The sequence below is a fragment of the Pholcus phalangioides genome, unplaced genomic scaffold, assembly GCF_987345545.1.
Source record: "Pholcus phalangioides strain wild (caught in Gottingen) unplaced genomic scaffold, Ppha-v1.0 ptg000013l_1, whole genome shotgun sequence".
Taxonomy (NCBI): domain Eukaryota; kingdom Metazoa; phylum Arthropoda; class Arachnida; order Araneae; family Pholcidae; genus Pholcus; species Pholcus phalangioides.
The window spans coordinates 35736949-35764810 of record NW_028301606.1 but is presented as its reverse complement, the minus strand read 5'-3'; the positions used below and the strand labels follow the sequence as shown (position 1 = coordinate 35764810).

Here is a 27862-nt window from a genome sequence, read left to right as displayed (position 1 = left end):
AATTTCACTGTTGTAACAATGGTATTCGGTGAAACTTTCTGTTAACTCAATTTCTTTGTGTGGTGATATTTTTTTGGAAATATTAGCTCAAAAGCCGCGCTTTGAGCAGAAAATCAAATTTCGGCCATTTTGGCAGTAATTTCTCTCAGAAAGGGCACGCAGATAGGTAGAGCTTTCTATTTCATTGGACACAAACAACACATATGACTAGTAGTGAAATTTGCCCAGAAACGCACATTTCGCAACTACTGATATGTCGGCTATTTATAAAAAAACGAATTTACTTTTGGGAAATAAATATATAAATAAATATTTTTCGATTACAAAGCATATTAGAGCATAGTCAGCTCAAGAGCATATACAAAAAATCCGAGTTTGGCCATTTTTTGGCAGCCATTTTTCTCAGAAAGGGCAAGCAGGCAGATAGAGCTTTCTATTTCATTGGACACAAACAACAGATATGTCTGCTATTCATTAAAACGAATTTACTTTTGGGAAATAGACATTTTGATTATGGGTCTAGAGCAGGGGATGACAAACTCGCGGCGTTCCAACAAGATTAAAAAAATACTGTTTTTTTTCTTAGTTTAAAAAACAAAACAAAAACAAAAATACATTTTTTTATTAAAAAGTTCGAAGAATTCGTTTAAAAAAAAAGAAGCAATGACAGGCTCTACATATACGGAATCAACTACATATTGGTGAAACAATCCAAGCCATTCATAGGCGGTTCCTTGGTTCGGGAATGGGTGATAAATGCTGCTGAAAATATCTTTCTTAACATACGTGCAAGCATTTCATGATATTTTTGTAATGAGACATGTTGGGGTCGAAGCGTAACAGCAATAGCTGATAATTTGCGTGATCAGTTGAAAGTGATAATCAATGCAAATAAAATTTATAAGTAATCATGCCTAGTCCTCTCAATAAAGAAGTTAATTTTTTGTTTTTTAAAACAAACCCTGTGTAACGTATTGCTATAATTCCATTTATTGACCCCGGTAAATACACCAACGAGAGTAATAATAATTTGAAACGTGTTTGTTCAGCGAAGCTGAAGAAATCATGATCTTGGTTTCTGAAACTTTCACGAGAGATTGGCTATTTTCTTTTCTTGTGAATACTGTTATAATCTGCGAAGGAACTGCGATTCAAACCGATTCACAACAGCTGGAGCTCATACTGTTTCTTTCTCTCTCTCGCACTCTCTCTAATACATTTAATGCTCCCGCTGAAGTATAAAAACGAACGGAAAACGAAAGAATTTCATTCCAAACGATGAAGAAAGAGAAAAATGCATCGAATATTTGCTGCTGTATATATTTGCTTTTTAAACTCTGTTACGAGTATTTCGAAATTTCCACTTTTGTTGCTACTTTTCTACGACATGAACAGCGTTTCTGCAAGTCCATGCTAACCCGATAGATATTTGTTTTTGGATAAAATCACCTTAGCATCGAAGTGTTAAGGTATCTGACTACCTAACTTGCCACTTTCCTATAAAATGGCCCTGGAGTGAACCTTAATAACATTTTTTGATAAAAAAGTGACTCAGAATATTGAAAAAATAATAAATTTTGGACTACCTGTGTCTTTTTACATGAAAAAGAAATTTTTATGTCAAACTTTAATTCTTTCAGGCTCTTGGCAACAAATTTGAATGATCTCTGTTTGACATATCAGCGATAAATCTAGTAACCTTGTCCTTACCTAACCGCATGTTAGAAAAGGAAGAAGCGAAAAGCCAAAAATATAAGGAGAGGAAGAGAAAAATAGAAAAGGGGAAAAACAGTATAAAAGATAGGTAGATAAGAGAGTCGTTTATCTAGTAATGATGAAGGTTTGGCACCAATATCTAGAGGAATGTATGATATGTTCATAAAAAAAAGATACATCCAAATATGTTGATGTACGTGTAAATTTTTTCAAATTTCATTCAAATTTCATCGCACATATCGTGTATAAAATACTCCGATTATACAAATATGTATGATAGAGCTTAGATTTTGGTACAAAACCCTAAAAATTATAATTGTGGCAAAATATCATATCAAAATTTCACAATGATACAATCAATAGATTTTTAGAATCATGTTTCAAAGTCAAGTAAAATGTCAAAAATGGCATTCTTCTTAATACACGTTTAATGTTTTTATTCATGGATTACTTGTATGTAAAACATGACACTAAAGTGTATGTGACTTCGGCTCTAGCGTTACATAAACAAAAGAAAAGTCTGCATTGGAATTTAAAAAAATTAGGCTATCAGAAAAAGAAGAATAAAGAAGATATTTGATATCTAAAATGAGGTTTTAAACGTAGTCGGATACCTTAATCTTTTGCGGTCTTATGTCGAGGTGCAATCGACATCAGGAAACATGGAAACTTCATTGTTACAACATCCCTTACGATCACGGAAAGGACCCCCTGGATTTGGCATACTTTCTTTCTTTCAAGCCGAGCACAACTCGGTCTATCACCCTCTATAGGTGATTTATTTACCTAGTGAGTTGTGCCGGAAGTGTAACTGTGTGTACCCAACAGTCTGAGTGCGTATATAGTGTTGTGTTTGATTCTTCAGTGCTGCCATCTATATTTCAGAAGTGAAGTGAGTGATTTGTTATGATTGAATTACATTTGTAGGTCCGTTGCTCTCTGTGGCGAGACTTTTTAAAGGGGAGGTCGACTCGCATTCACGCCTTGAAGTTGGGAGCCACAGAAAACCAACCTCAGCAGACCACCACAGTGGCGACAGCGGAGTTCGAGTCCGGGACCTTACGACGCTAGTCTGTCACTATGACCACTTGACCACCACAGCGGCGGATGCCAAATCCAAAACTCATGAGCAACGCAATAGGGGCCTTTTACGTTGGGGAGAAGGCGATATAAAGAATGAGCAGTAACAACGATGAACCGAAAAACCTTTGGACCGGAAAGGGTTAAGGAGTCACATACCTCTTCACATGGGGAAAAGTTAAAATATAACTAAAAATGCTATTTAACCATTGATGTATTTGTTTTATAAATCAAGTATTTAAGAATGGATCTGAAATATTTTAGTTCTTTTTATGTGTGTGTGTGTGTGGAATGAACTATTTTCTTTATTTTAATTTCAATAGTGTATGGTTGCATTTAATGTATTTTTTTTGAAATTTTTAAAAAAATTAAGTATTAGAGATGTGTAAAATTTTATACCAGCATATATAAAGTGGCACATTTAATCAAAAATATGTGAAAATTTTTTAAATAAATAATTGGTTAAAAATAGTATTTTAATATATATATGATATTTTAACTTTTTCCCATGTTAAGTGGTATGTGACCACTTCAGTTCAATAAATAAGTATTTTACTACTGTTAACTTGAGTCAAATTTTGTATTTTTAGTACTTAAATAGGAGAATCAGACCGAAAGATGTAGGGTGTCTCACTAGGAGTGTCCAAAAGCAATGGGAATTCCATAGCGAAATCTGAAACGTAAAATAATAAAATGATATCACAAAAAAGGGAACTTGAGCTGTAATGCTGCATTAACGTAAAATGATAATCCAGGTATATAATAATGAAGTATAAAGATTGGTAGAAATTGGTACCAAAATTTTTTGGTACGAGAAAAAATAATTATGTATCAGTAGAGGGAGATTTTTCCGTCTCTATTATAGTTTTTTAACTGTATATGCACCTCGTAGACATTCTCGTACGTAATTTCTAATGAATTGACACATGCAGGAATATGTTTTGTGTGTGTATACGTGACCGTAACGTATTTGTATTGTAAGGAGTTATGCTTTCTTCGTGGTGTACTCCTGCTGCCATCTGGCTTCCACATTTCGGAATGAAAATGAAAAACGCCTGAATTTTCTTGTCATGCAAGTGTTGTGTTGAAGGTCCGTCCAATCTTTGCGGAGAACGTTGATGAAATTAATTAAACGACTATTGATTAATTACATCAACCAAATCTTTTGAGTAGAAAAAATCGAATTCATTGTGTGTATATTTTACGATTATAACTTGAAAAATGTCAAATGTAAAAAAATGGTTTGTTGCCAAGTCTATACAAATCATGGAACCCTGGATAGATCGTGTGATCCCTTGTGTGCAATACTTAGAATGTAATTTGTGTTTTTTATTTGTCTCAACTGAGATATGTTTGTGTTAAATAAATTTCAATATGAAACGTTCTCAAATGGGGGACCGGTTAGCATTCGTTCCTCGAAGTTGAAAAATCTCGGTGAACCCACTTCAATCGACCATCCATGTGCGACTCTCTATGATGGATTGCATCCAATACCATTCGAATGAAAATTCGCCGAGGTAACGATGATTGAAATGTTTAACTTTTGATTTTTTTTTATGTGGTGAAATGATCAGACCTGAAGAATACTGCGGAGATAGTCATGAAATGTGGTAAAAAAAAAGGTTTTGTGGTGATTTTTGCCATTCTTCGGGAACGCTTCGATATCTCTCTGAGATGGGAAGCCGGGTGTGTCCGGTTTTCAAAGGTAGTTCAAAGGCGATTTTTTTTACGGTGTAATTCTCGCAAGTTTTGCTTATTGGCACCTTGTGATAAAAGCTGCGTGAATTTTTCAAATTGTACATTTCGCCCCAATTACTATTATTATTATTTCACTGCAAAGTGAAATTATCACTCTTCAGTTTCTCTTTTTTTCTGCTGATCATATTTTATATTTCACTTTAATTTTTGAATCTTGGACGTTTTGTATTTTGGACACTATTTGTTAAAAAACCCTGTACAGTGTAATGTGAAGAAATTTAAATCAATGCACGACCATGAATTAAAAGAAAGAAATCTCTGCTTGAGAATCTCGCGGCTAGAAGTGAAAATTCTAGGTTTGACACATGACTAGATTCACCTCAATTAAATTCAATTTTAATTATTTAAAACATTGAATTTTAAATAAGCTTGATCTTGTTGACCCCGTATTTTTCCTAAACCCCCTCCCTAAAACTTGACGCACTTGATATAATTGACCCCTTATACCCCAAGTCACCATCCGTCTATTCTAACAAGTTCGGTGTGGATATGGATTGATAATTGGACCTGCTGTGTAAATGCCATGTGTGGCAGATTTTTTCCACAAAAAATTTCTGGCGATAAGCATGGTTGGCTCTAAATTAGAGGGGGGGGGGGGCTTTTGATTGGGACTAAAGGCTATTTCAGGAGTGTGAAAAGTAAGTAAATTTTTTTTTTAAATGAAGTGCTCTTGATGTACAGCGTTATGACAGCGCAGCCAATTAGGAGCTATCACTGTGACGTCAGAAAACTTGTAATGACGTGTGAAATATACTAATACAGCGTCAATAGATCACGAGAAAGATTAGCTTGCTTCGCGCATGCGCTTTAGGATATTCATTGCTCCGTATCTCGATTCATAGCCGCAACATCCCCAACTTTATTTTCGTACATGACCAAATATGTATGTGCATTGACATCATCCCCACTACAACCTATCTACTTGTGTAACGAACTGATGTTCTTAAGTCAGCCACCTGATGTTCTTAAGTCAGCCACCTCGTTGGGCAATTTGCCTGTTGTGGCGTTGTATTTGTATTTGTATTTGTATTACTTCATCACACAATCAGTTATTTATGGAACGGGTTTTGATGAAGAGTTTCACTTTTTGAGATTTTCTCTCCCTCACAGAAATTCACTCTTATGTCGCTATAAAAATTTCACTTCAAAAAAAGATAAAAAAAGATAATTTTGCATCATGACCATTTAACCACTTTACGATCAAGGACGTAATATTGCGTCTAAACGCCAGTGGAATAAATTCAAACAAGTTCTCTTTGTTTTCTTTTCTCTCTCATCATCCCGAGGCTTTGTTGTAAAAATATATATGAAGTTGTCCTTTTTACCTTCCGTTTATTTCAATATTCTTATCCGTGACTTTTTCCACATATAAAAGCGAAAGTAAACAGGTAGGATGAAAAGAGAAATCTACTTTTTATATATATATATACCTATTCTATTATTTTCATCCTCTCTCCTTTCTGTATTTATCTATTTATACTACTTTACCAAACACCAACTCTGGCCATATCGCTATATTGCAATTGGCCGTCGTTAATGAGATGGGTTGTAAATGAAGGCGCTGTCTATCGGTGGTCGCCTCAAGTTCATTAGAAACAATATCTATATCCTCCCTCGCGTTCGAACCCAGGACCATGACAGCAACCTTCACGGTGGTAGACGAGCATCTTATCACCACGCCACTCGGGCGCTTTTCTATTGTACTGTTATTTTTCATTTGTTTTTTTTCTTCTTCTTTTTCTCCCCTTTTCTAACGTGTGTTTAGGTTAGAACAAGGTTACCATATTTATCACCGATTCATCAAATAGCGATCACCCAAATTTCTTGCCAATAGCTTGAAAGTAAAAGGGTTAAAATCAGAAACTGCAAGTAATTCGGTTTATTCTTAATTTGACAGAGATGAAAATATAATGGAATATGTCTTTCTGATGTTTGACATAAGCGTTACAATTTTTACGTCGTCTCATATATTTTACCGAATTATCTTACAAAGACTTAGGAAACCACGTTTGGGAAAACGTAAATTTTGCATCCATAATTCGATAAATTTGATCTCGTTTGTATAAGAATTTAATATTTGCGGTCTCGCAATACCTATCGATTTACGAGATACGCTTTGTGTGAGAGGGGGACGGACGAAACAACATCCATGAACGATGGTTGATGCTTTTAATTTGCGATCCATCACAGCTGCGTCTTGGAAGATTAAGATCGCGGAAAAGCGCCAGGAGAAGTGCATCGAGTAACATTCACGTTTCAAGAGCCACTGAACGCACCCACACAGAATATATGAGCGATACCAGTCTTAATAAGATGGATGATATACCGCATACACACGCATGTTAGTGTGTGAAATTAATTATATATTTGTGTGTATGGTGAATTTATATAATATTACGATAAAGATTTTTTCTCGTGGATAATTTCTCATTGGAATATTAGATCCGAAGCATCCCGGAAAATTTTCAGCAAATTCGGGAAAATCCAGGCAAGAGGGAAAGGAAAAATCATGAAACGAAGAAAGAGTGATATACAGTCGAATCCCGTTTTAACGAATACCGTTATAGCGAAAATCTTGTTTTCCCTCAGATAAGTTTACATAGGAAGAATGCAAACATCCGGAATTCCTTTATAACGAAATTTCGTTATAACGAAGTGATTTATCCGGTCTCTTGGATTTCGTTATAACGGGATTCGACTGTACCTGTAACTGGCCCTATAACTATGTACAAGGTGAATCAAAAGCCATTAGACTTTTCAAAAATTCATAAATGGTTGAAAACTTGCCGCACATGTGTCTTGTAGCGAAAGGTAATACCGTCAATCGGGCTTTACCCGGCAATAAAAAATAATTCATTTAAATTTAATCAGATTGGTAGTGCACCTCCGTAAAGAGTATAGATTTAGAAAGTATAGAACAAAAAACGGCTGTTTTTGAAACAGCCAATTCTATTTCTTTTAGCGACGTTTGGAGAATTTTAAGGTGAGCATCAGTTTGTAACAGGGGCTTTTGACCCTTTGTATGTACTAATAACATGAACTTCACTGACCCCCCCCCCCCCCGTGTAAATAAAATGGTGGCTATGGACCCCTTTGCAAAATAATATACTTAGAAATAGCAATGTAAATACACAATGAGTCAATTTTTTTCTCATCCAAGCTCACGAACTCTCTGAAACGTTCCCAAGGATCTTCGAAGGTTTCCTGGTTCAGAATGCGACTTCCTCTTGTGATAGACACATTTTACACATTTATGCCAGTTTCCAATCGCCAAGTAACAGCTGAATGATTGGATGACAAAGACCGAGCCAAATGTCGGTGAAGTTTTAAAAATTTGACGTCTCTGCCATTAATTAAACCCTTCACGTACAGGCTTTTAGCAACAAATTTGAACGATTTGTATTTGAAGTATCGTAAATAAATCTCAAAAACTGGTTTCCTTGTTCACATGTTAGAAATAAGAGTAGGAAAAAGGATGAGTGCAGTAGACTTTTCTCCGTTTTAAGTTTCTTCGGGGAAAATTCGTCATGCGGGAAGAATAAATATTTACACTGCTACACTAAAAAAGACGATAAAAGAAGAAAATTTTTTTGAGGTGAACGGGGAGGAAAAAGAATAACTTACATAGGGTTACCACGAAGCTCCGCGATTAGGAGGAGGTGAGAGAGAGAGGTAAAGATAATAAGGAGTGCTAGAATGAATTTTTTTTATTTGCATTGGGACAAGATATCTCGTCCCTGATCATTAAGAGATTGAAATTTTAATCCATCCAATCCATCTCATGAATTTTGGTGAAAACATCACACTTTTACAAAAGTTCGTTCAATTTTCATGAATTTGTTTTTTAAAAAGTCCAGTAATTTTTGATTCATCCTGTACTCATTTCTAAAGAAATAACTTTTTTGTGTACTTACCCTGTGTTTTTATTACGTGATTAATTTGAACTTGAATTAAATGATGTTTTTTTTCTCCTTCCCAGGTCTACCAGATGCTTTCCGCCGGCGAGGTCCGGTATTCACTTATGACCCTCCAAACAGAATGGATTTTTCCAATTCTACTGGGACAGTCGTGCCATGTTCCGCTGACGGCTTTCCAACACCTTCTATCACCTGGGTACTAGCTGCCGACGGTAGGCCGGCTACGGACGTGCCTGGTATTAGGCACCACAGGGCAGATGGTTCCCTTGTGTTCCCTCCTTTCCGAGCGGAGCTTCATCGTTCCGATGTCCATTCCACCGTTTACAGATGCCTTGCCTCAAACGCTGTTGGGTCCGTCGCCAGTCGTGAAGTCCACTTACATGCCCGTGAGTAATAATCTGCATCTGACTACTTGAAAATTTACGTACAGTAGAATACTCTATACAATATGGACTTATGGACTATCCAGTTGAATGTGGAGAAAGGGCGGGCGGATAACCAGAAAAGCTGGATAGGCCGGTGTTCTATACTCGTAAATGCTCACTTCCTACCTCCAACTATTTACCATTAAAAGCACCCTTTTTATATCAAAATTTGCTCCTATTCATATTTTCTGACCTCTTAGAACAGGCGTGCACTTGATAAATATTTGTCATGTACTGATCTATACATGACAAACAGTTATTACAGAACTAATGGCCCAAGAATAAAAATATTGGTCATATTTTAGGTTTTAGGATATATTCGTTTATGCCTATCTCTTGATTGCAGGAAACAAAAAGCATGCGCACTGTACAGTAGGGCGGATAGAAAAATCGAAATGTGGATAAAAGAATCGGCTTGGGGTGCAAAAGTTGTCTTTTAAGCATTCTAGCATAAATGCAAAATTTCTTCAACTTGAATTAATTTCTTCCGGTGCCACAAGACACTTAAATATTTCCCAAAAATCGATTTTTATGCAAAATTTGAATTAAAAAAAAAAAGAGTTAAATAATCGATTTCACAGGAAAAATGGTACAGGCAGAGAACGAAAAATAATTTATTGTTTATTATTAAATGTACAAAATTATTTAGTATAGTAAAAGTTGGAAGGAATGGTGAAAATATTCATGCCGTACCTAAGCAGTTGAAATATGCATTCGCCTAGTGTCTGAGGCGTCGGAAAGTGTCTGTGGAGAAGAGACACGGCTTCATATTGAATAGGATAAAATCGAAAAGCCATATCTAACATTTTAATACCATAAAGCATTACAACAATATGTAAATCTTCAAATTAATAAAATTAAAACAACCATTATATAAGTTTTATGATGTATTGTTTTGATTTTTAAATTTATACTTCATGTATTATTATAAAATTATTATTTATAAGTTTATACGTTAATATATCTGAATACTCTGCAAAATTTATAATAAATTTTTATTAATTTACAATTTTCAATACATTTTCATAAAAGTGTGAATTTTTAACTACTTTTCGGGTGCTGGGGCCACCCGAAGTTTACATTTAATATGCCCAAGACAGAACTTTCTCACCCCACGTCGAAAGTAATTTCAAAAACTTTTTAAATAAATTTCCATGAAAATGCCAATTTTTAACTAGTTTTGGGGCACTTGGCCACCAGAAGATATGAATGGATTTCAATAAAAAAATTATGCAATTATGCAACATATATATATATATATATATATATCCAAGACACAACTTTCCCCCCCCTCCCGTCATGAGTAATTTCGAAAAAAATATTTTTTTATAAATTTTCATCAAAATGTCAATTTTTATCAATTTTTGGGGCGCTTGGGGCACAGGAAGATATGAATGGATTTCAATAAAAAAAATTAACCCACACCATTACACTTTTAAAATAAACGAAGCATTAACGTAAAACGTAAGTTTCATACTTAAAAAAGCTATTTCAAATTATTTCACTCACTCTTCATTGATAAATGGATAACACGTGTGTAGAGGTAGATCTAAGATGAAACAGTCAAAGATCACAGTTTCAAGTTCTTTTGAAATTCCTTGATGTAGATGACTGAAGGCTTCTACCGTTTTATAGACTGGCCGTCCACTGGAAGCTACCACGAGCGAAAACAAGTCACATGTATAAGCAAGACCGTTATAGTGGTCTTGCACATACATTCGACTTGATTTCGCTTGCAGTAGCTTCCTATGGACGACCGGCCTCAGCCGCAATGTCCGTGTACTTACGCTCTAACCTACACAAAAACCTGTCCAGGTTTGAAATGTTTTGAAATGTGGCTATTTGGTACGGGTGAATTCGATGGTCGATTTTGCGAGGCCAAAACCCAAAACCGGTTTTTTTGCAGCTTGGAATCACTGAGAATCACTATATATTGATTTTTAACTAGACCGAACAGTACGGAAACCGGATGGTCGAGAATCTACTGTATTTCTTTTCTTCAAAACTTAAATTTTTTTTTTCCCTAAACCTTTTCTCTACACTTTTATAGTGTTCTCTTGAGCACCATTCTTTTGATACTCTGTCAAAAAGATATTGTCAGATTTGTTTATCATTTCTTCGTCACGCGACAAACAACACTGATCAAACTTTGATCACCGGGAGCCTCCAAGGGACAATATCTATTGATTGCTAATGAAACAGATGGAAAAAGAGGGTGAGATACGGCCGTTATAGGTATAAACAGAGAGATACATACACACACGAGAGGTCCTGCTCAGCTTCATTTGGATCATCTTTCGTGCTCAGTAACACGCCACAATGTACATATGCTTTATTGATTAAGCCGGTCGGCGGGAATGATTACAAACCTTCGCCATGCGTATGAATGCTCATGTGTGTGTGTGTGTGTGCGTGCGTGAGAGAGGGAGTTGAGATGCCTTCAAGGAAGAGGATGCGGAAGTCCGTTTCTCCCGCTTTCCTCCATCATCTCAGTGGAATTTCCTCCCACAACTCAAACTGAGCCAACAAGAGGATGCATCATCATTCAGCATCCACTTAGACGTGCAATCTGTCAAACAGGCTCCAGAGCTTCTAGCTATAGATAAATAATGATTCCGATCTTTCCCGAGGGTAAACATGTCAAGCAGGCCACGTGACGTGTTTGCGGGCTGCTTTTGCCCGGAAGCCCTCACCTCTCCACCGCAGCAACTTCTCGTTCGTCTTATTGTTGCAGTTCGTCGAAATTTATCAAAACCGGCCAAGGCTACCGAGAATAAAAAGATGGTCTTCACGTATTATATATATATTACATCCCCTCCACTTTGTAGAATGAGTTATAATTCATCAGAGGACTCTTGAAAATACGTTACATGTTCACAAGTTTCTGAGACAGTTTTAGATATTAACTCTGGCTCTATTGAAACATCATATTTGAACATGTAGGAAATAACTTTTTTTTCAAGATAAAAATAGCGGAACTTATATAACGGACAATATTATGTTAGTGAACACCTCATGTTAACAGAAACTTTTAAAGCCGATGGAACAGGGTCTCCAATGTATTTCAGTATAGATGAATCCTTCAAGTGGCATTGACGAGATATACGAGATATCTCGCCTTATTAAAGGGTCTCTTGTTACACAAAATTGAATTTTAAATGGAAAACTTTTCCAGATACCCCTTGGTTTCCACCTGCTGAAAATTGGGTAAAAGAGTGTATAATTAAGAAAGATTTGGCGTTTTATATGGGTTTAGTGATTTCTGCTGAGCCGCTTAAAGGATACAAAATTTTAGTTCCACAGATATCTATCATCGAGATATTCCTTTATAGTGTGTTGTTAGTTTTGTTTGTAAATTTTTGGCACATAAAAATATCGTCCCCCCTTATGTCAGAAACATGAATGTGCAAATTTTCACTTTTTTTTGTCAGCTCTGATTCGATCCCTCATTTTTTAATACAAGTTTTGCCAGAAACGTGAATGTGTTGTATCCCTATTGAAAAACCTGTTACAAAACATTTCAAGAAAATAACTTTCATAGAGTAACATGTGTGTGGGTTTAGACACCTTGAAACCCTACCGGACTCAGCGAAGGCAGGAAAACCAGTTTTCTATTCAATGTGACGTAAAAATTATGTCTAATCATTAAAAAAAAGGCATAGAGGGCAACTACTGGCTTTATTAATAATACTGATGCCACAGCACAGTGCGCAGTAATGGTGGATGATGAGAAGGCCTAAATCCTTTCAGTGGCGGGTAGGTAGGCTAACATAGGTAGAGTAAATATTCAAACGCCATTTCTCAAGTTATTTTTTTCCCAAGAATTTTCATATTCATGTTTCTGTCATAAGGAAGGGGGGAAACGATATCTGATTAAAAAAAGGTTCTTTGTCTCACGTAGAACCATGTCGGTGCTTTCGGTAGATTTAGATGTGGTTGCTAATGGATGGGTGGAGTTGAAACAGAATTGTGCTTGTGTTTGATGTACTACCGTAAATAACATATGACGTTACCCTTAAATTGCGCACGTCGCACGGCACGGACAGGTATCATTTCATCGAACTAAGCCGATGATAAAAAGGAACTGGTTCATATGATTCTGCATCATTGAATGAAAAACTGGCTTGCGCTCCAAGTGGCGTGTATTCGTTGAAAGAAAAGAGCATGATAGAGAAAAGTAACTGGCTATACCGATAATACTGACGTCACACTTCTGCTCAAAGATGGCGGATGAGTCAGCCTGGTATTTCCACCCTACTACACTTAATCTGGCCATATTGCAATTTACTGCCATTAACGAGATGGGTTGGAAACAAAGGTGATGCTTATCGGTGGTCACCTCAAGCTCGTTAGAGAAAATATCTTATCTATATCCTCTCTCGGGTGTGAACCTAGGTCCGTGACAGCAACCTTCACGGTGGTAGACGAGCATCTTGCCACCACACCACTCGGGCTGGTATTTTCACCCAGGGAGTTGTGAAGTAACGCTGTGCTACGATTTCAAATCCAATGACTTGAAAATACTATCATTTGCACTATTGCCATATCTCAGGAGTTGCGTGAGAGACCTCTATAGAGCACCGGGATCTGAGGATGCTGTTTTCCACTTCGAATGAATTCAACCATAAACTTTATTCTATATTCCTAAACCGCCAATCTCTCTCCTACTCTATACATTGGTAGAAATGGATATGAAGATAATGTATCACAAAATGATATCGATATTCATAAAGAATCAATTTGAATACACAAATTTTCGTACACTATTCCAAAGCGAAATAAACAAAAAAAAAAGAGTCACTCAATGGACTTTGCAAAACATTATTGCACGATATATTATAGAAATTGAGAACAAACGCAAGCGATTCAGAGAATATTACCATACAAAACCATATTTGCTTTTCAGGTACATTTACCTTTAGAAATATTATGTCTATATATGTTCTTTGTGTGCTATTTTGTTTCGCAAAAAGTACGAACTATAGAAAGTTCCTTTTGAGTAAACTATTGAAAACCGAATCAAATAATTAATCAAACTCTGCGTGGGGGGGGGGGACAAACGAAATCAAATAATAATTAACAACGGACCCCCCCCCCCCCCCCCCCCTCAATCATATCAAAATAAATATTCATCGAGAATTAGATTCCATGTTAATGAAAAGGAATTTCAAGTAGCTTCGGGGGTGAATAATTAGAACTTTTGCTATGCGCATGAGAGTAGCGAGTGCTTTGATATAGTTTGAATTTAATATAATATGGAAAATAACAATTCACTTTTGTTAAAGACACGGTGCATGTATTTTTTAATAAACAAGAGTAAAACATCTCAGCCTCTTAATTCACTCACAACTATTTTAGACGTAATTAGTGAGAGCGAGCAGAAAAACCTTTTTGAAAAGATGAAAATTCATATGAAAATACTTCGCCAGCATCTTGTTAGTCGGAATATAGAGACTGAGGAGTCACTGTCTGTGAACTTACATCAAGCGAGGAAAGCCGACATAGTAATTAGAAATATCCGAGATGACACTAATTAAATAATAACAATTTTTTCCTCTCTGACGTACAATTTATGACTGCAATCCAGAAAAGTTCTTGTATATGATAGCAGAGTATTTCAGCCCCGAAATTATACAAAAGCGGTGTTGCTGCAATTACATTTCACACTTATACACATTAATAACTGACCATGTACAGTTTGTTTAATCACAGTAAGGGAATTGCAGCAAACAATAAACTACATGACGTAAGAAAAAAAATCTCTTGAGATTTTATTTATACACACACAAGGCTACATATACATGGTATCAAATTTAGAAAATGTAAATAAATAAAGTCGACGCTTGTTTTTACGACCATGCGTTTTTGCGGCCGTTCCATTATAACGACGAGTACGATAAGTCCCATATTTTCCTATGTTGATCGCATAATCGTTTTAATCCAATATAACGTATGAACTCAGTTCAGCCTTACTTATTTTTTTTTTCGAAAGAAACATACAAAATCCCGTGTTTTTGTCAAAATTGTTTCTAACCTTGTCCCTTGATATTGGAAAATTCAATGCATAGGTGTGTGCGTGTAATGAATTATTATAAAATTTTATTATTTTCTAATTTGATGAATTTTCTCTGCGACTGCTTCCACTATAACTAAATGAATAATATAATTTTTTATTCCGTCTAAGTATGAATTTTATGAAAACAGGGGTTCTCAATGTTTTGTGATCTAATGACTCTTGGTACCAATAAGTTGGAGGTGGCAGGGCTTTTTGTGGTGATAAGATGAAGGCAGCATATTCAACACATACTAATGTAAAAACAATGAGTTAATTTTTTTTCTCCTTCAATCTCATGGATCCCTGAAACCTCTCCATGGTGTCCGTGAAACCCATGGTTAAGATCCACTGTTTGGAAAAGCATTTTTTCAACCGTTCGATATAACAACCTCGCAATGTAACGCCCGTTTTTTCCGTGGAATGAAGAGGATCGTTATAACGAACGTTGACCAAGGGATGTTTGAAAGTATGAAAAACAAGTACACTTTCAATAGTTTAGGCACAAACGTCATTTTATGCAAATTACTGCCAGTGTGTAATTAAACGATCAAGAGTACGTGTCAGACGGGTGATAAGAAAGCAGAAATACCGATTTCATCATTAAATCAAAATGTCTAAGTTATCGAAGAATCAAGACAGAGGTTTATAAATTGTGGAAGGTACAATGGAAGGCATGTGTGTTAAAACGAATTTACCCTATGCTAGCCATTATGTACCAAAATCACGATGTGGAATGCCACGTACGACTACGGCTACAGTAAAATGTCATTCTGAATATGTCATTCTTGCAATCCCATTTCAGAAAATGTCTTTGTGTCGGATAAAAAATGGCCTTGTTCACAAAAATGTGTCAAGATCCGTCCCATCCAATAGAGCAGTGGTTTCCAATCTTTTTGAAGCAACGACCTCCTTTTGACAAAAATTTTATCTTCGACACCCCCCACTCCTCCCTCAAGGATCACGAGATGTCCCGATTTCCGGGGCATTCCTGTTTTTTTGTCAATAAATGTGCATTAATTCCCGTAATTGATGATGAATACAATCAAATAATTTTTCAACATTAAGTTGGCAAAGCTATTTTATTATGAAATCTCAGACAACCAATTTGTGGTTTTAGTTTTTGATCCTGCGAACGGTGTCATCAACACAGCCACAAACTATAACGGGATGCGTATCTTGCAAACCATAATGGTGTAGAGTGAATAACTTGACAACTAAACTTAGGGTCACCATTACGGAGGGCAGAGGGCGAAAATATTCTTGAGTTTTTTTGTAGGGAAGAAAAATTTCTACATCTATTTGTTACATTATTTTGAATATTTTTATGGTTGTCGCTCAAGCCATCCTTGCTTCAGTATACAAAACTATTTTCCAAATTACAGTACTATTCTATTATAGCGAGTTTCTGGTGTAGGCCTACTCCCCACGATATTATCAACTTCGCACCTCCTCTTTCTTCCCGATATTTTTGAACCTCCGAATATTTTCAATAATTTCACTTCTTTTCAAGAGAGCTTCATAAACGCTTTATCTAAGCGACACACTAGCGTTATTGATTGTTCATAATGTAAAATTTAGGCATTTTCCCTCTCTTATACACTTACATATTACTCCTTTTTCTGGGCATTTGATTTTTAATAGTACCTAAATATTTTTTTAAAATCGCATGATTCTTTCTGAATCCGCCTATACGAACTTGATCTATTGATTATTGCTCCGATAGAATTTGACAAAATTACATTTGTCTGATACATGCTTTGTGAGTAGTTGCTCAGCAAAGTTGAGGAATTTTTTAGTTTTGACATAGTTTTGCATGCGTTGCGAAAAATAAAAATATACGTATTTCCCTTCCGGTCGTTTTCATTTTTGAGAACTTCTCTCTTGCGACCCCCTCCCTAAAGGATCATGACCTCACACTTTGGGAACCACTGTAATAGAGAATGTTTGAGGCAATCTTATTACAATTAGTGACCAACGATGGGAAGGATTGCCAAACTGTTGTGAAACTGAAAGTAGCCATGAAGGCATCATGGTGCTCTTTGTGTTCAAAAAGTATACAAAATTCTGTTCTGTCCATTGAATATTTCATCTAATGCTAAGGTAACTAACTCAATGGAGGCATTTTGATAAAACTTGGTAGTTATATATATTTGCTTATATCTATCTCTTCAATGAGACAGAGCGGTGGGAAAAGTCCTGGTTAGGACGAGGTACGTATATATAGGATATACGGCTGATGGGGGGGGGGGCGGGGGGCGGAATAAAAGATTTAATAAAATATAGTTCAATTTCCGAGCACCAGGTGAAAAAATGGCGCTTTTTTCCATCGAAGTTATATTTTTCTTATGGTCCAAATGACGTATACATGAAGTTTCCATGAAATACGTCCACCACATGGGCGCTACATTGGTCGGGGTAGCGACAGTATTAAGTAAAGTATTATGTAAAGTAAAGTGACATTACTCAGCTTAATTATACTGATACTATATATTCAGACCTACATAGCACCCGTTGTGGTAGACATATTTCATTGAAACTGTTCGTACGTTATTTGGACCATGGGGGAAAAGGTCACTTCGATAAAAAACGCCACTTTTTCAACTGGCGGTCAAAAATTGAACTTTATTTTATTGAATCTTTCTTCTTGCATACTTCACATATCCTATATAAATACCAAGTTTAATCAAAATACCTCCATCAGCTACATACATCTTAGTAGTGTCAGTTTATTTATAACCACCCTGTGTATGTAAAATACTTTTGTGTGCGATCTGAAAACTTGGAAAAACGTTTCTTCGATTTGTGCCTAAATTATTGAAACACTTGTTTTTCATATTGAGACCTGCATTATATTTATTTATATTTTGGAAACTTGATACTATGTATATGTGGTCTTGTGTGCGTGTGAATAAATCTCGAGAGATTCTTTTGCTGCACACAACGCAGACTTCTTTGTTTCTTACTATTTCCTTATTGTGACTAAACTTATATGAAGCAGACTGTGCATGACGGGAACATTTTGTTTTAAATTTCGTTGTTGCAGTTATCACATTAAAATTCGATTTTCGTATATTCCAGTTGTAGAAAACCCATATCAAGTCCAAGTATATGATGAATTCATAGTTGAAGGTTCAACCGCCGTAATGCGGTGCCATGTCCCTTCCGACATGGAAGACTTTATCACCTTGACGGCATGGAAAGAGGAGCCAACGGGAAGGCATATTCAGCCATCAGCCACTCTAGGTAAGCGCCATGATGGATATACACCACAGAATGTGTATTTCATAGAAATCTGTCATTTTTACGCACATTTTTCGTATAATATTGCCGTTTTCTTTCTTTCTAAGGAGATGATAAAAGAAATTGATGGATCATAAATTTCAGAATATAAGAAACTTTAAGAGCCATCCATAACAAATCATTTTTCAGTATTATCTGTCAATGTAACCGAGAGAATGGTATGATCATAATACAATCATATAAAGGGTTCACAACTATCTTCCTCTTCCCGAAAATTACCGGTGAAACGTTGATCCTAGAGTAGTACTTCCAATTACAAAAAAAATCCAAATAAAGCGTGCAAATTTAAGATACGCCATTTATATTGCAAGGCGAGGTGGATGGTTATCAAAATAAAAACAGCAAACAAAGTTTATACATTTCGGGCTGGGCAAACGGAACAACAGCCCGAAAGGTATGCAATTTTATTATAAACACCCGGCCGTGACAGCCTGCTTTCTTTTTTCAAGAAAACATTAACTTATTATATCGTTCCCCTGTTCTCAAATTTCCGATTAGAAAGTTGTTGTTTTGTCTTTCCTGAAACGAACAAAAAAAATCCCCGTGTTTCCAAGTGCAATATTCGCTGAGATATTTGAATTAAAAAATCGGAGAAAAATTAGGGAAAAACAGCATAAGCGAGGGGAAAAAAAAACATTGCCCGTAAGTTTGTATTGTTCTTCCCCAACTTTTTTCCGATATTTGAATTCAAAAATATCTCGGCGAATATTGAACTTAGAAACAAGGAACTTCTTTTGTTAGCTTCAGGAGAGACCCGGCAATAAATTTAAAGTTACTTTTCGGACAACTACCCGTATAAAAAAAAAATCACTTTTTTTCATCTTGATAACTAGGACTCGGATTCATGTTTTTGCATACTTCACTATTCTTTCGTGATAGAGCATATTTTCAAAATTTTAAGGCATATTTTGCATATTTCATGATTTTTGATAAAAACAATTTTTTTCCTCTCTATTCCAATCTCGCTTTAGACTAATTGTCGCCTCTGAGGAGGAGCTCTTAGGGCTAGGACTTTTATGCACTAAAAATTGAACGTCGTTGCTTATTGGTAAAAAATCCTGAAGTTCAGCTTTTTCAACTAATCAGCAACGAAATTGAATTGTTAGAGCATAAAAATACTAGCCCTTCAAAGACACTAGTGTGTGGCTGCAAATACATTAATCATCTCAATCGGTGTCGGTGATGGTAACTCATGGGAAAAATTGGAAAAAAAAATTTGAAGCATGTCTCTAAGATCAAAGGTTCGCCAGTAATTTGCGGCAAGGGGATTCAACTATGCACCCTGGATTATCAACTCTGACCTCAACTATGACCGGGATTACACTATAAACGTTTCATGAGTGGCCTTTTATAAAACTTTAAAAATGCAACCAATAAGCGTATCGGTTACATTCGAGGCTTATTGTTTATTTTGTCGCGTTTTGTAAAATATCTTTTATCGAACAAATCCCATTGTACAAAGTAGAGTGTAATTCCAGCCTATGGACTATATAATCGTAATTATAACTCAGATAAATATAATAATAGTTTTTTAACCACCCATATTAGCTTATTAATTATATGGCTGTCTTATTGAAGAGGAAATGTAGATTAATTTATCCTACATCTGTTCTTGACACGTTGCGAATCAGAATTTTATGTATAGAATTAAATGTAAACGTGACGTCACGTGCCGATGTGGCGGCGTCATGTGGGAATTTCCAACACGTACTGTATGCATGTGAAATATTCCGGTTACGCACGAACGTTGAAGAAATAACACGGGTTTCATCAAGAGAATTACATTTTTTCTCCTTTTTTTGGCAATGGCGAGAACGTTTTCGCGAGGTTAAAAAAACGTGATGTGATAACGTTGTTATACTTGCCGCCAGTACAAAATTTGTCCTAATAATCCGTTGTAAAGGCCTGTCAGGAAATAATTTCCTGGATGAGAAAAATATGAACACCTAAATGTGTTTATGATTATAGCTTCGAAAGGCAAGGGAAATACAATTATAAATACATATTCATTAAATATAAGCATTCACTAAACATTGAATACATCATAAAACAAGTGCAGATATGCTTTTTTCCCCATTTATCTCGCATTTCTGCGAAAAAAATATTTCGATGGAAGTTGTGTTCCTCAAAATTCACAAAGACCAATTTAGTTAAATATCTTAAATAAAAATTAGATATTAAGTGAATAACAGCGTAATTCATTGGCAGCACGCAATCAATGAAAATGATATGGGATGAGAGAATACAGGAAAACATTTGGGATATCTTAATGGTCGTTATAATCGAACGGTTGCGGTAACGCATGGCCGTTATACGGAGCGTTGACCGTATAACCAATATATTATTACGATCTCTACTTCATTACGTACCAGAAAAAAATCTAAAAATTCAAAGAATTTTCCTAGCCAAAAAAATATTCAAATTTCTTTCCATGTCTATAATAAAGTGTCTATAGTTTCTCACTGAACCGGTAAACGTTGAGAAAAGAATGCGGGGGAAAATTATTATGGAAAAAAAAATAGTTCAGCAAAACTTCGTATAATATGTACGCAAAAAAAAAAGTGAATATAAGTATGCAGAATGAAGACTTAGTTTGAGTATAAGCGTATGTGTGTGGAGTCATTTTGATAAAGAATTTAATAATGGAGAGTATTCTCTCTCTCTCTATAAGAAACAAAAAAATCTCTTTTCTTCAACAACAAAAAAATCTTGGTACGGCTATTTGAACTCTCAAAAAAGAAGTTGATCTAGCGGAAATCCGTAGGCGAGAGATTTCAGTGTGATATATACTAAAGATATATATAGGGAAAAAGACTAACTAAGGATGGGGAAAAAAAAATCAAGCGTTATGTATGTGTTGGCAAAAGATTGCAGAAAATGTCGAATATTTGCATATAGACAAAGGATAGGATAAAAAATAAATAAACAAATAAAACGTGCGAGAACTAAAAATAAGCAGACTGTTATGTTGATTTGCATGCGTAATAAGATGCACCGAAGTCTTGTGTCCTTCCCCATGTACCTATATACATATAACAGTGAACATTCTTTGGACGTGTTACGCTTCGGTACTCGCTTTTCACGCCTTGTACCGCCTACTGTTACGAACGCGTTGTTCAAACACAAGACATACTCCACTTTCTGAAGCAAAATTAGTTTCTGTGTAGCTCCTTCCGCTCCTTTTCTCTTCAATCCTCGGGTTTTCAAGCTTTTCTCGAATATGTATTTCACAAGCGTTGTTCATATGTTAGGCAGAGAGGGTTAAAAGAGAAAAAAAAGTTACATCCGTTCAGTAAAGTACTTTTCAGTATCTAAAGTACGTATAAAGATATTTTTATACGTGGAACGGAGACGGAGAGTTGGAGAAAGAGATCATATGAAAAACGAAGTACGTGCCTGGTATGAATAAATTGCTGGGAGGAATTATATAGAAAATGTTGGTCTTTTTTTTTTATGGAATATAGAACTTTGTACTGTAGCGATGCTTAATCCACGGACCAGATGTGGTCAGTGCCGCCCGTTCCAGATGCGGGGCCCGTTGCGAAAATGATAGTGGGACCAGAAGCGTTCTAATAACTTCGAGGCCTATTAGCTCCGATTTTATATATTCTGCGGGAGAGTGGAATCGGCATCGAAAAATGCATATCATTATAATGCACATCAATCAAAAGGAACAGGAATGTCGAGAAATATCCATGCAAAAAATAAAGAAAAAATTGAATATAAATTAATATATTTTTTTTAATTTTCGAATTTTGAGTAATTTTTTTAAATTGATGGAAGAAACATTTCGAAAACCAATTAAATTAGGACCTAATGAAAGAAATTGTAAAGAGAACTAATGAAAATTCAGAATCGATGATCTTTGAAAATAAGTAAACTTAAGATAATTTCAGCACCATGAATATTCATAATATATGAAAGAAATAATTCTTGCAGCACATTCATGAAAGTTCAGAATAAATGACGGAAATATTTCTAGAATTGATGGAAATTCAGAATTTATTAAAGGAAAAAAATCCAGAATTTTGGAGGATATTCATAATTTATGAAAGGAAAAGAATCGTTTTGTTTTGGATGAAAATACAGAAGTCTAAAATTACTTCTTTCTAGATGAAAATTCAGATTTTCAGAGTTGATGGATTTCGAATTTGATTGATTCAGAATTCCAGAATGGTTGAAAATATTTTAAATTAAAAAAAAAATAAATTGAAAAATTATATTTTCTGAAGAAATTACCACCGTAAGTTCAAAGTCCCTCCCCCAGAACACAAAGCCCAGTGTACGACCGCAACCCCCCTCAATTGCGGTAATGGATGTGGTCCACGAAGATGATACTGGTGTTCTGCAGGCAGACTCGATAATTTTATTTCAATTCAATGAAAAACTACTCCATTGCATATGTTACTTATGAAGTAATATTCTTATTTCTTCAAATTTTCATACTTATTGTGGCCAAATTCAATACGGGAAAAATTACGGGAAATAACGATTCAAAAACACGAGATATATCAACAAATGCCACCAAAAATGTATTTTTCGGCACAATTTCCGATCATTTCAAAAATCGACGAGGGTTGGGATATTAAAGTGATTTTGTATGAATAGCGGTGAATAAATAAGCATTTCACGAAAAAATATGTTGATCCTGACCAGGGTGGACTGACTTCTTTGCAAAGAAATATGAGAAACTGATATGAAACACAGCAAAATATGGTAACATCGCCAGTTGTCATCAAAAATGCGACCATAAGTCAGCAAAATCGTGGATTTTTCACCGGTATAGTTGAAAAATCAATTAGCGGAAAACAAAGAACTATTGGAATTCACAATGAATAGGAAAATGTAATTCACCAAAAGAACAATTGAACATGACAAATATGTGAGATGAATAAACTACCTATAACCAGCATTATATAACTTCTAAGTTACAAATTCAAGACAGCTTCGTTGAAAAAATGATGAGATAATCGTAAAAAAAATGACGGAACGGACAAAAATACAAGAATGCCCTGTAAAATATGGGATTCAAAATCACACTTTTCATGCTGGAATTTATTCATATGACTTTTTATTGGTCCTTTTGAAAATCAGAAAGGTTGAGAAATGCTAATATACTATATATACATACATTTCTGATATCACTTTTTCGTCAAAAATTTGACCATAAAGAAAGAGAAATAGGCAAAAAAATGAATATAAATAGACGAAAAATTAATATAAATAGACAAAAAATTAATATAAATAGGCAAAAAATCAATATAAATAGGCAAAAAATCAATATAAATAGGCAAAAAATGAATATAAATAGAAAAAAAAATTAATATAAATAGACTAAAAATGAATATAAATAGACTAAAAATGAATATAAATAGACTAAAAATGAATATAAATAGTCAAAAATGATCATAAATAGGCGAAAAATGAATATAAATAGACAGAAAATTATTCAAAAACCCATTCAATGTTTTCAATAAGTTATCAAAACTGTGCTGACTGACTTAAACCTAAATCATACGGTGGTTTGATTTGTAGTGAATGTTTAAGGAATATGAATATATAATTAAAGTAGTATATTCTCAAGGGTATAACTAAATTTATTAAAGAAAAAAGTGTTTTCTGGGCGTATCCTACTGAACCATTTGCTATTGAAACGGTATGGTGCTTGTGATATATTTTTCTACAAAAAGTTTCTCTTGAGGGAAAAAAAATTCCATTAAACTGATTCAGCCTGAATGAACTTAATTAAGTAAAAGACTTCAATTTCCCAAAAAGGTTTCGGTATTTTCCCATACTCTCGACCAAAACAGTTTGATTGGCCTGAGAATCGGAACATTTAACATCAATGAGAAATATATTTGAGGGTATTTAGTACAAGATGCGATCTGTGCTTGAATTACTTGGTGAGAAGTTTTTCTCCAGATGTAAGAATGATATACATGGTGTTTCATGAAAAGTGTCAGAAATGTATAAAGATGCTAAAATTAAAGTAAAATATATTAAAATATATATAATTGGAAAAACTGAGCTGTGGTAGTTTCATTACAGTGAATTAATAATTCGGAGAAATATATAAATTGAAATTTTCATATGACCCTCAGTCAGTAAAGTGTGATATACCAGAAGAAATTTATTTGGTAACATACGTATGAAAATTTTCAGAAATATGGATATTTGAAACAATTTCTTCATTTGTGACACATCTTTAGTGTTTTTAATGACCGAGTATCAAAAAGAATACGGAAATGTGTCGTGAAATGGTAAAAAAAATCAAAAATTTATATTTTCAATACCTCGGCGGAATATTCCCCAGATGTTTTGCGTTCGATCTTTTTTCGTACTAATGGCCCCATACATGCGAGTTTCACTAATTCACAGTTTTTGATTCAGTACCACGTGACTATTTAAATTTGTATAGTTCCCCCAACAACGAATACATTTAATTTTTTCCTTTTAACTTTATTTTACAAATAAGCCATAAAATTCTATTCCTTTTTTCCGGACACTTTTCGTAAAGCACTCTGTATAACAATTTTTTTTTTTTAAATCTACGCATAAATTTATTAATTACCGTGTTTATTCAAAAGCGTTGTTTGTAGAAGACTGTAAAAATATTCATCGTATTTATGCTTACGCCAGTACATACAAGTAAACAAGTAAATTATTCATCAGAAATTTGTTTTTACTGAAATTACTTTCTAAGGAAAAAATCCAAAAAGGAAAAGAAGAAACCATTTAAAACTACCCCGGCATTCAAACACTCAAGATACCAAATCATAAAACATTCAAAAACTCAACCAAATTAAAACAAAATACATGAAGAAAGAATCCTCTTGAAAAATTTATTAAATTCACAAATTTTAAGGGAAATATAATTTTTATTTCCGTGTTCATGCATATTTAAATTACGTGTATACATTTTTTTACATTTTTTAGAAAACTACAATTTTTTCACGTAAATATAATATGACAGCCTGTTTCTTCCCTTTTATATCAAATAAAAATTTATTGCACGTGAAAATGCTCAGTCTAAAACAAAAATTGACAATTGACTGAATTAATATGTTAGAACACGATGTGAGAAAATGAAATTTTCTTCTAAAAACAATGAATGAATGAACGCCAGAACTTTGCCACTGGACTTATCCCGTTACCGAGATCTCTTCCAGCCCAGCTTCGTGGCAGAGTCTGGAACATTCTTCTATATTATTCTATATCTTCTATATTCTTATAAAAACAGTGAATTCTCGAAAAATATTTTAGAGAAAGTAGGAAACGCCAAAAAACAGGATTTTACTTCTTGTCCAAAATTTTTTGAATAAATGAATCCTTGGTATGCAATATATATATATATATATATATATATATATATACATATACATGTATATAGCTGAAGTAAATTTTTACTTTTATTTTGATCCCGGGATCGAGATTTACTCTTCTTCCTAGTCTTTCTCGTTGCCATTATGGCTTTCTGATGGGTGACTTGCAGTATTGGAAGATCTCGGAATTTTCTAGTCTCTCATATTATTCCGAGGGAAAAAACAATCGAAATGTCGTCCCAAAAGAGAGGAAAGAAATATAAATTTTATTTATTTTTTTTCCATTTTTCTTTTTTCCCGAAGAAACGCTCGTTTTTCCCATTTTATTCCTTTTATTCTCGCGGTGATTTCTTTCTCGTGCGCCTTACGTGGTGGCCCTAGATCGAAGTTACCGTCGTGGGACTTTTTACTCGATTAATGAAACAAAGAATTCCAAGAATTTTTTTTTAATACTATTATTATTGCTAAAAAAGAAAGAAATGATAAAATTGGAGTAATTTTGAACTATTTTGGAGAAAAAAACGCGAAGTTTTTGCTCCTGTTATTTCGTGATATTGAAAGTAATTAGATTTTAGTCTGTACAAAAGGTTGAAAAAAATGGAGTGTACAAACAAGTTTTCTCTTTTATTCAATTTTGAAATGGAATTTTGATTTATTCTCTAAAAAATTACAATTTTTTTTCCTAAATTTAATTTCAATGATGGGTTTCAATCAGTTCAATTTTTTTCCTTTCTCCTCGTTTTGTGTATCTTTTTATATAATTTTGTAAATTTAGTTTTGTTATGCGTTTAAGTTAATTATGCGTATTCATGGTTAGAGATATTTTTAAAATTATTTCTGATGATTTTTTTTATCTCTCAATTTACATGGATATTCAGTTAGATTTAAATGACTTGTTTTAAATTTATGAGTATTTCGAATAAACATAACGTAGGCTAAAAAATAATGTAAAAGTAGGTTTGCAACTGAATTTGAATTGCAGATCAGAGACAAAACCTCATATGGCCATCGACTAAGCTTAGCAGAGTCAAAGAGAGTTATGTACATGGTTGATGCTTCAAACTGAACCTAAATATTTAAATGCAGTTAAAATAACACTATAAAAGAATTAAAATTTCTATTTTTCGAAAAAAAAAATATAGGTATGTATAGATAGATTCTAACTTCATCCGGGATTTTTCTGCTAGATATTTTTTAAATATCAATGAGAATATGATTTCGAAAAATACATTGTAGGTGTTATTTTAATCCGGTTACTATTCATAATAACCTGTTATTAACCTGTATAATTGCCAAGCATTTTGTTAAGTTTGATAAATTTCTCTAAATTTATCTCTTTTACCGGTGAATATGCATAATACCCAAGCGTTAATAGTGAACTTGACAAATTTCTCTAAATTAATCACTTTTATTGGTGAATATGCATAATACCCAAGCGTCGCGTCGTTGGTAAACATGGTAAATCGTACTATATGGCATTCCGTAGACGATAATTCATACATGTATTGTATGTATTTTATCGGGATACTACCGCAAAATCTGTTATCGTTATATTGGGTGTCCAACTATATTCATGTCACACATACTATACTCATGTGGAAATTTTTCAGGCTTATCAAATTCACCAATTACACTAGGTATTATGCATAATCACAGATGAAGGTGATAAATTTCAAGCATTTATGAATTTACCAATGACACTTGGTTATTATGCATAATCGCTGGTAAAAGTGATAAATTTATCAAACTTACCAAGGAGATTGGTAAATATACATAATAACAAGTTAGTATGTATAATAACCGATTTATCACTTTTACCGTATCTTATGGATTGTATATCAAGAGGTAATTTTTTTTAAGTTATTCTATTGAAATTCGAAGTTGTTAAAAAACAATGTTGATAAAGTTTGTAAAATTTGAAACGTGAATGGTTTTTGATTTTAATTTCTTTAATTGTAACTCAGTAAGATTATTTTGTGTTCTTGAACATGACAAGCATACTTATATGCCAAAACGGTGATTAATATTTAAACATGGAAAATTTTCTTTTCCTCATAAATTATAATTCTGATATAAAATTTTTTTTCTCTGCAAGAAATACTTGGAAGTGATAAGAAAAATTTTAATTCCTTTTGACATAAGAATAATTCTTCACACACCGAGGGAAAGAACTAATTTTGATGTTTAAGTAATTGAGTTGAAACTACTTGAAGTCTATGAGTCATTTTCGGACTATGACTTATGCCATGCTGAATTACCGCAACTCCGATGGTATTGAACAATTCCTGT

At 34.3% G+C, this 27862-nt stretch overlaps 1 protein-coding gene across 2 annotated transcripts in view; it reads left to right on the top strand.

Annotated features, from left to right (window-relative positions):
- The window catches only part of LOC149078994 (cell adhesion molecule Dscam1-like), a 260024-nt gene that overhangs the window by 37151 nt on the left and 195011 nt on the right, over positions 1 to 27862 (top strand). For both annotated transcript variants that reach the window (XM_089241240.1, XM_089241239.1), the window contains exons 2-3: positions 8534 to 8857; positions 18030 to 18194. In XM_089241240.1, coding sequence (XP_089097366.1) covers positions 8534 to 8857; positions 18030 to 18194 — 489 coding nt within the window. The remainder of the gene's footprint in view (positions 1 to 8533; positions 8858 to 18029; positions 18195 to 27862) is intronic.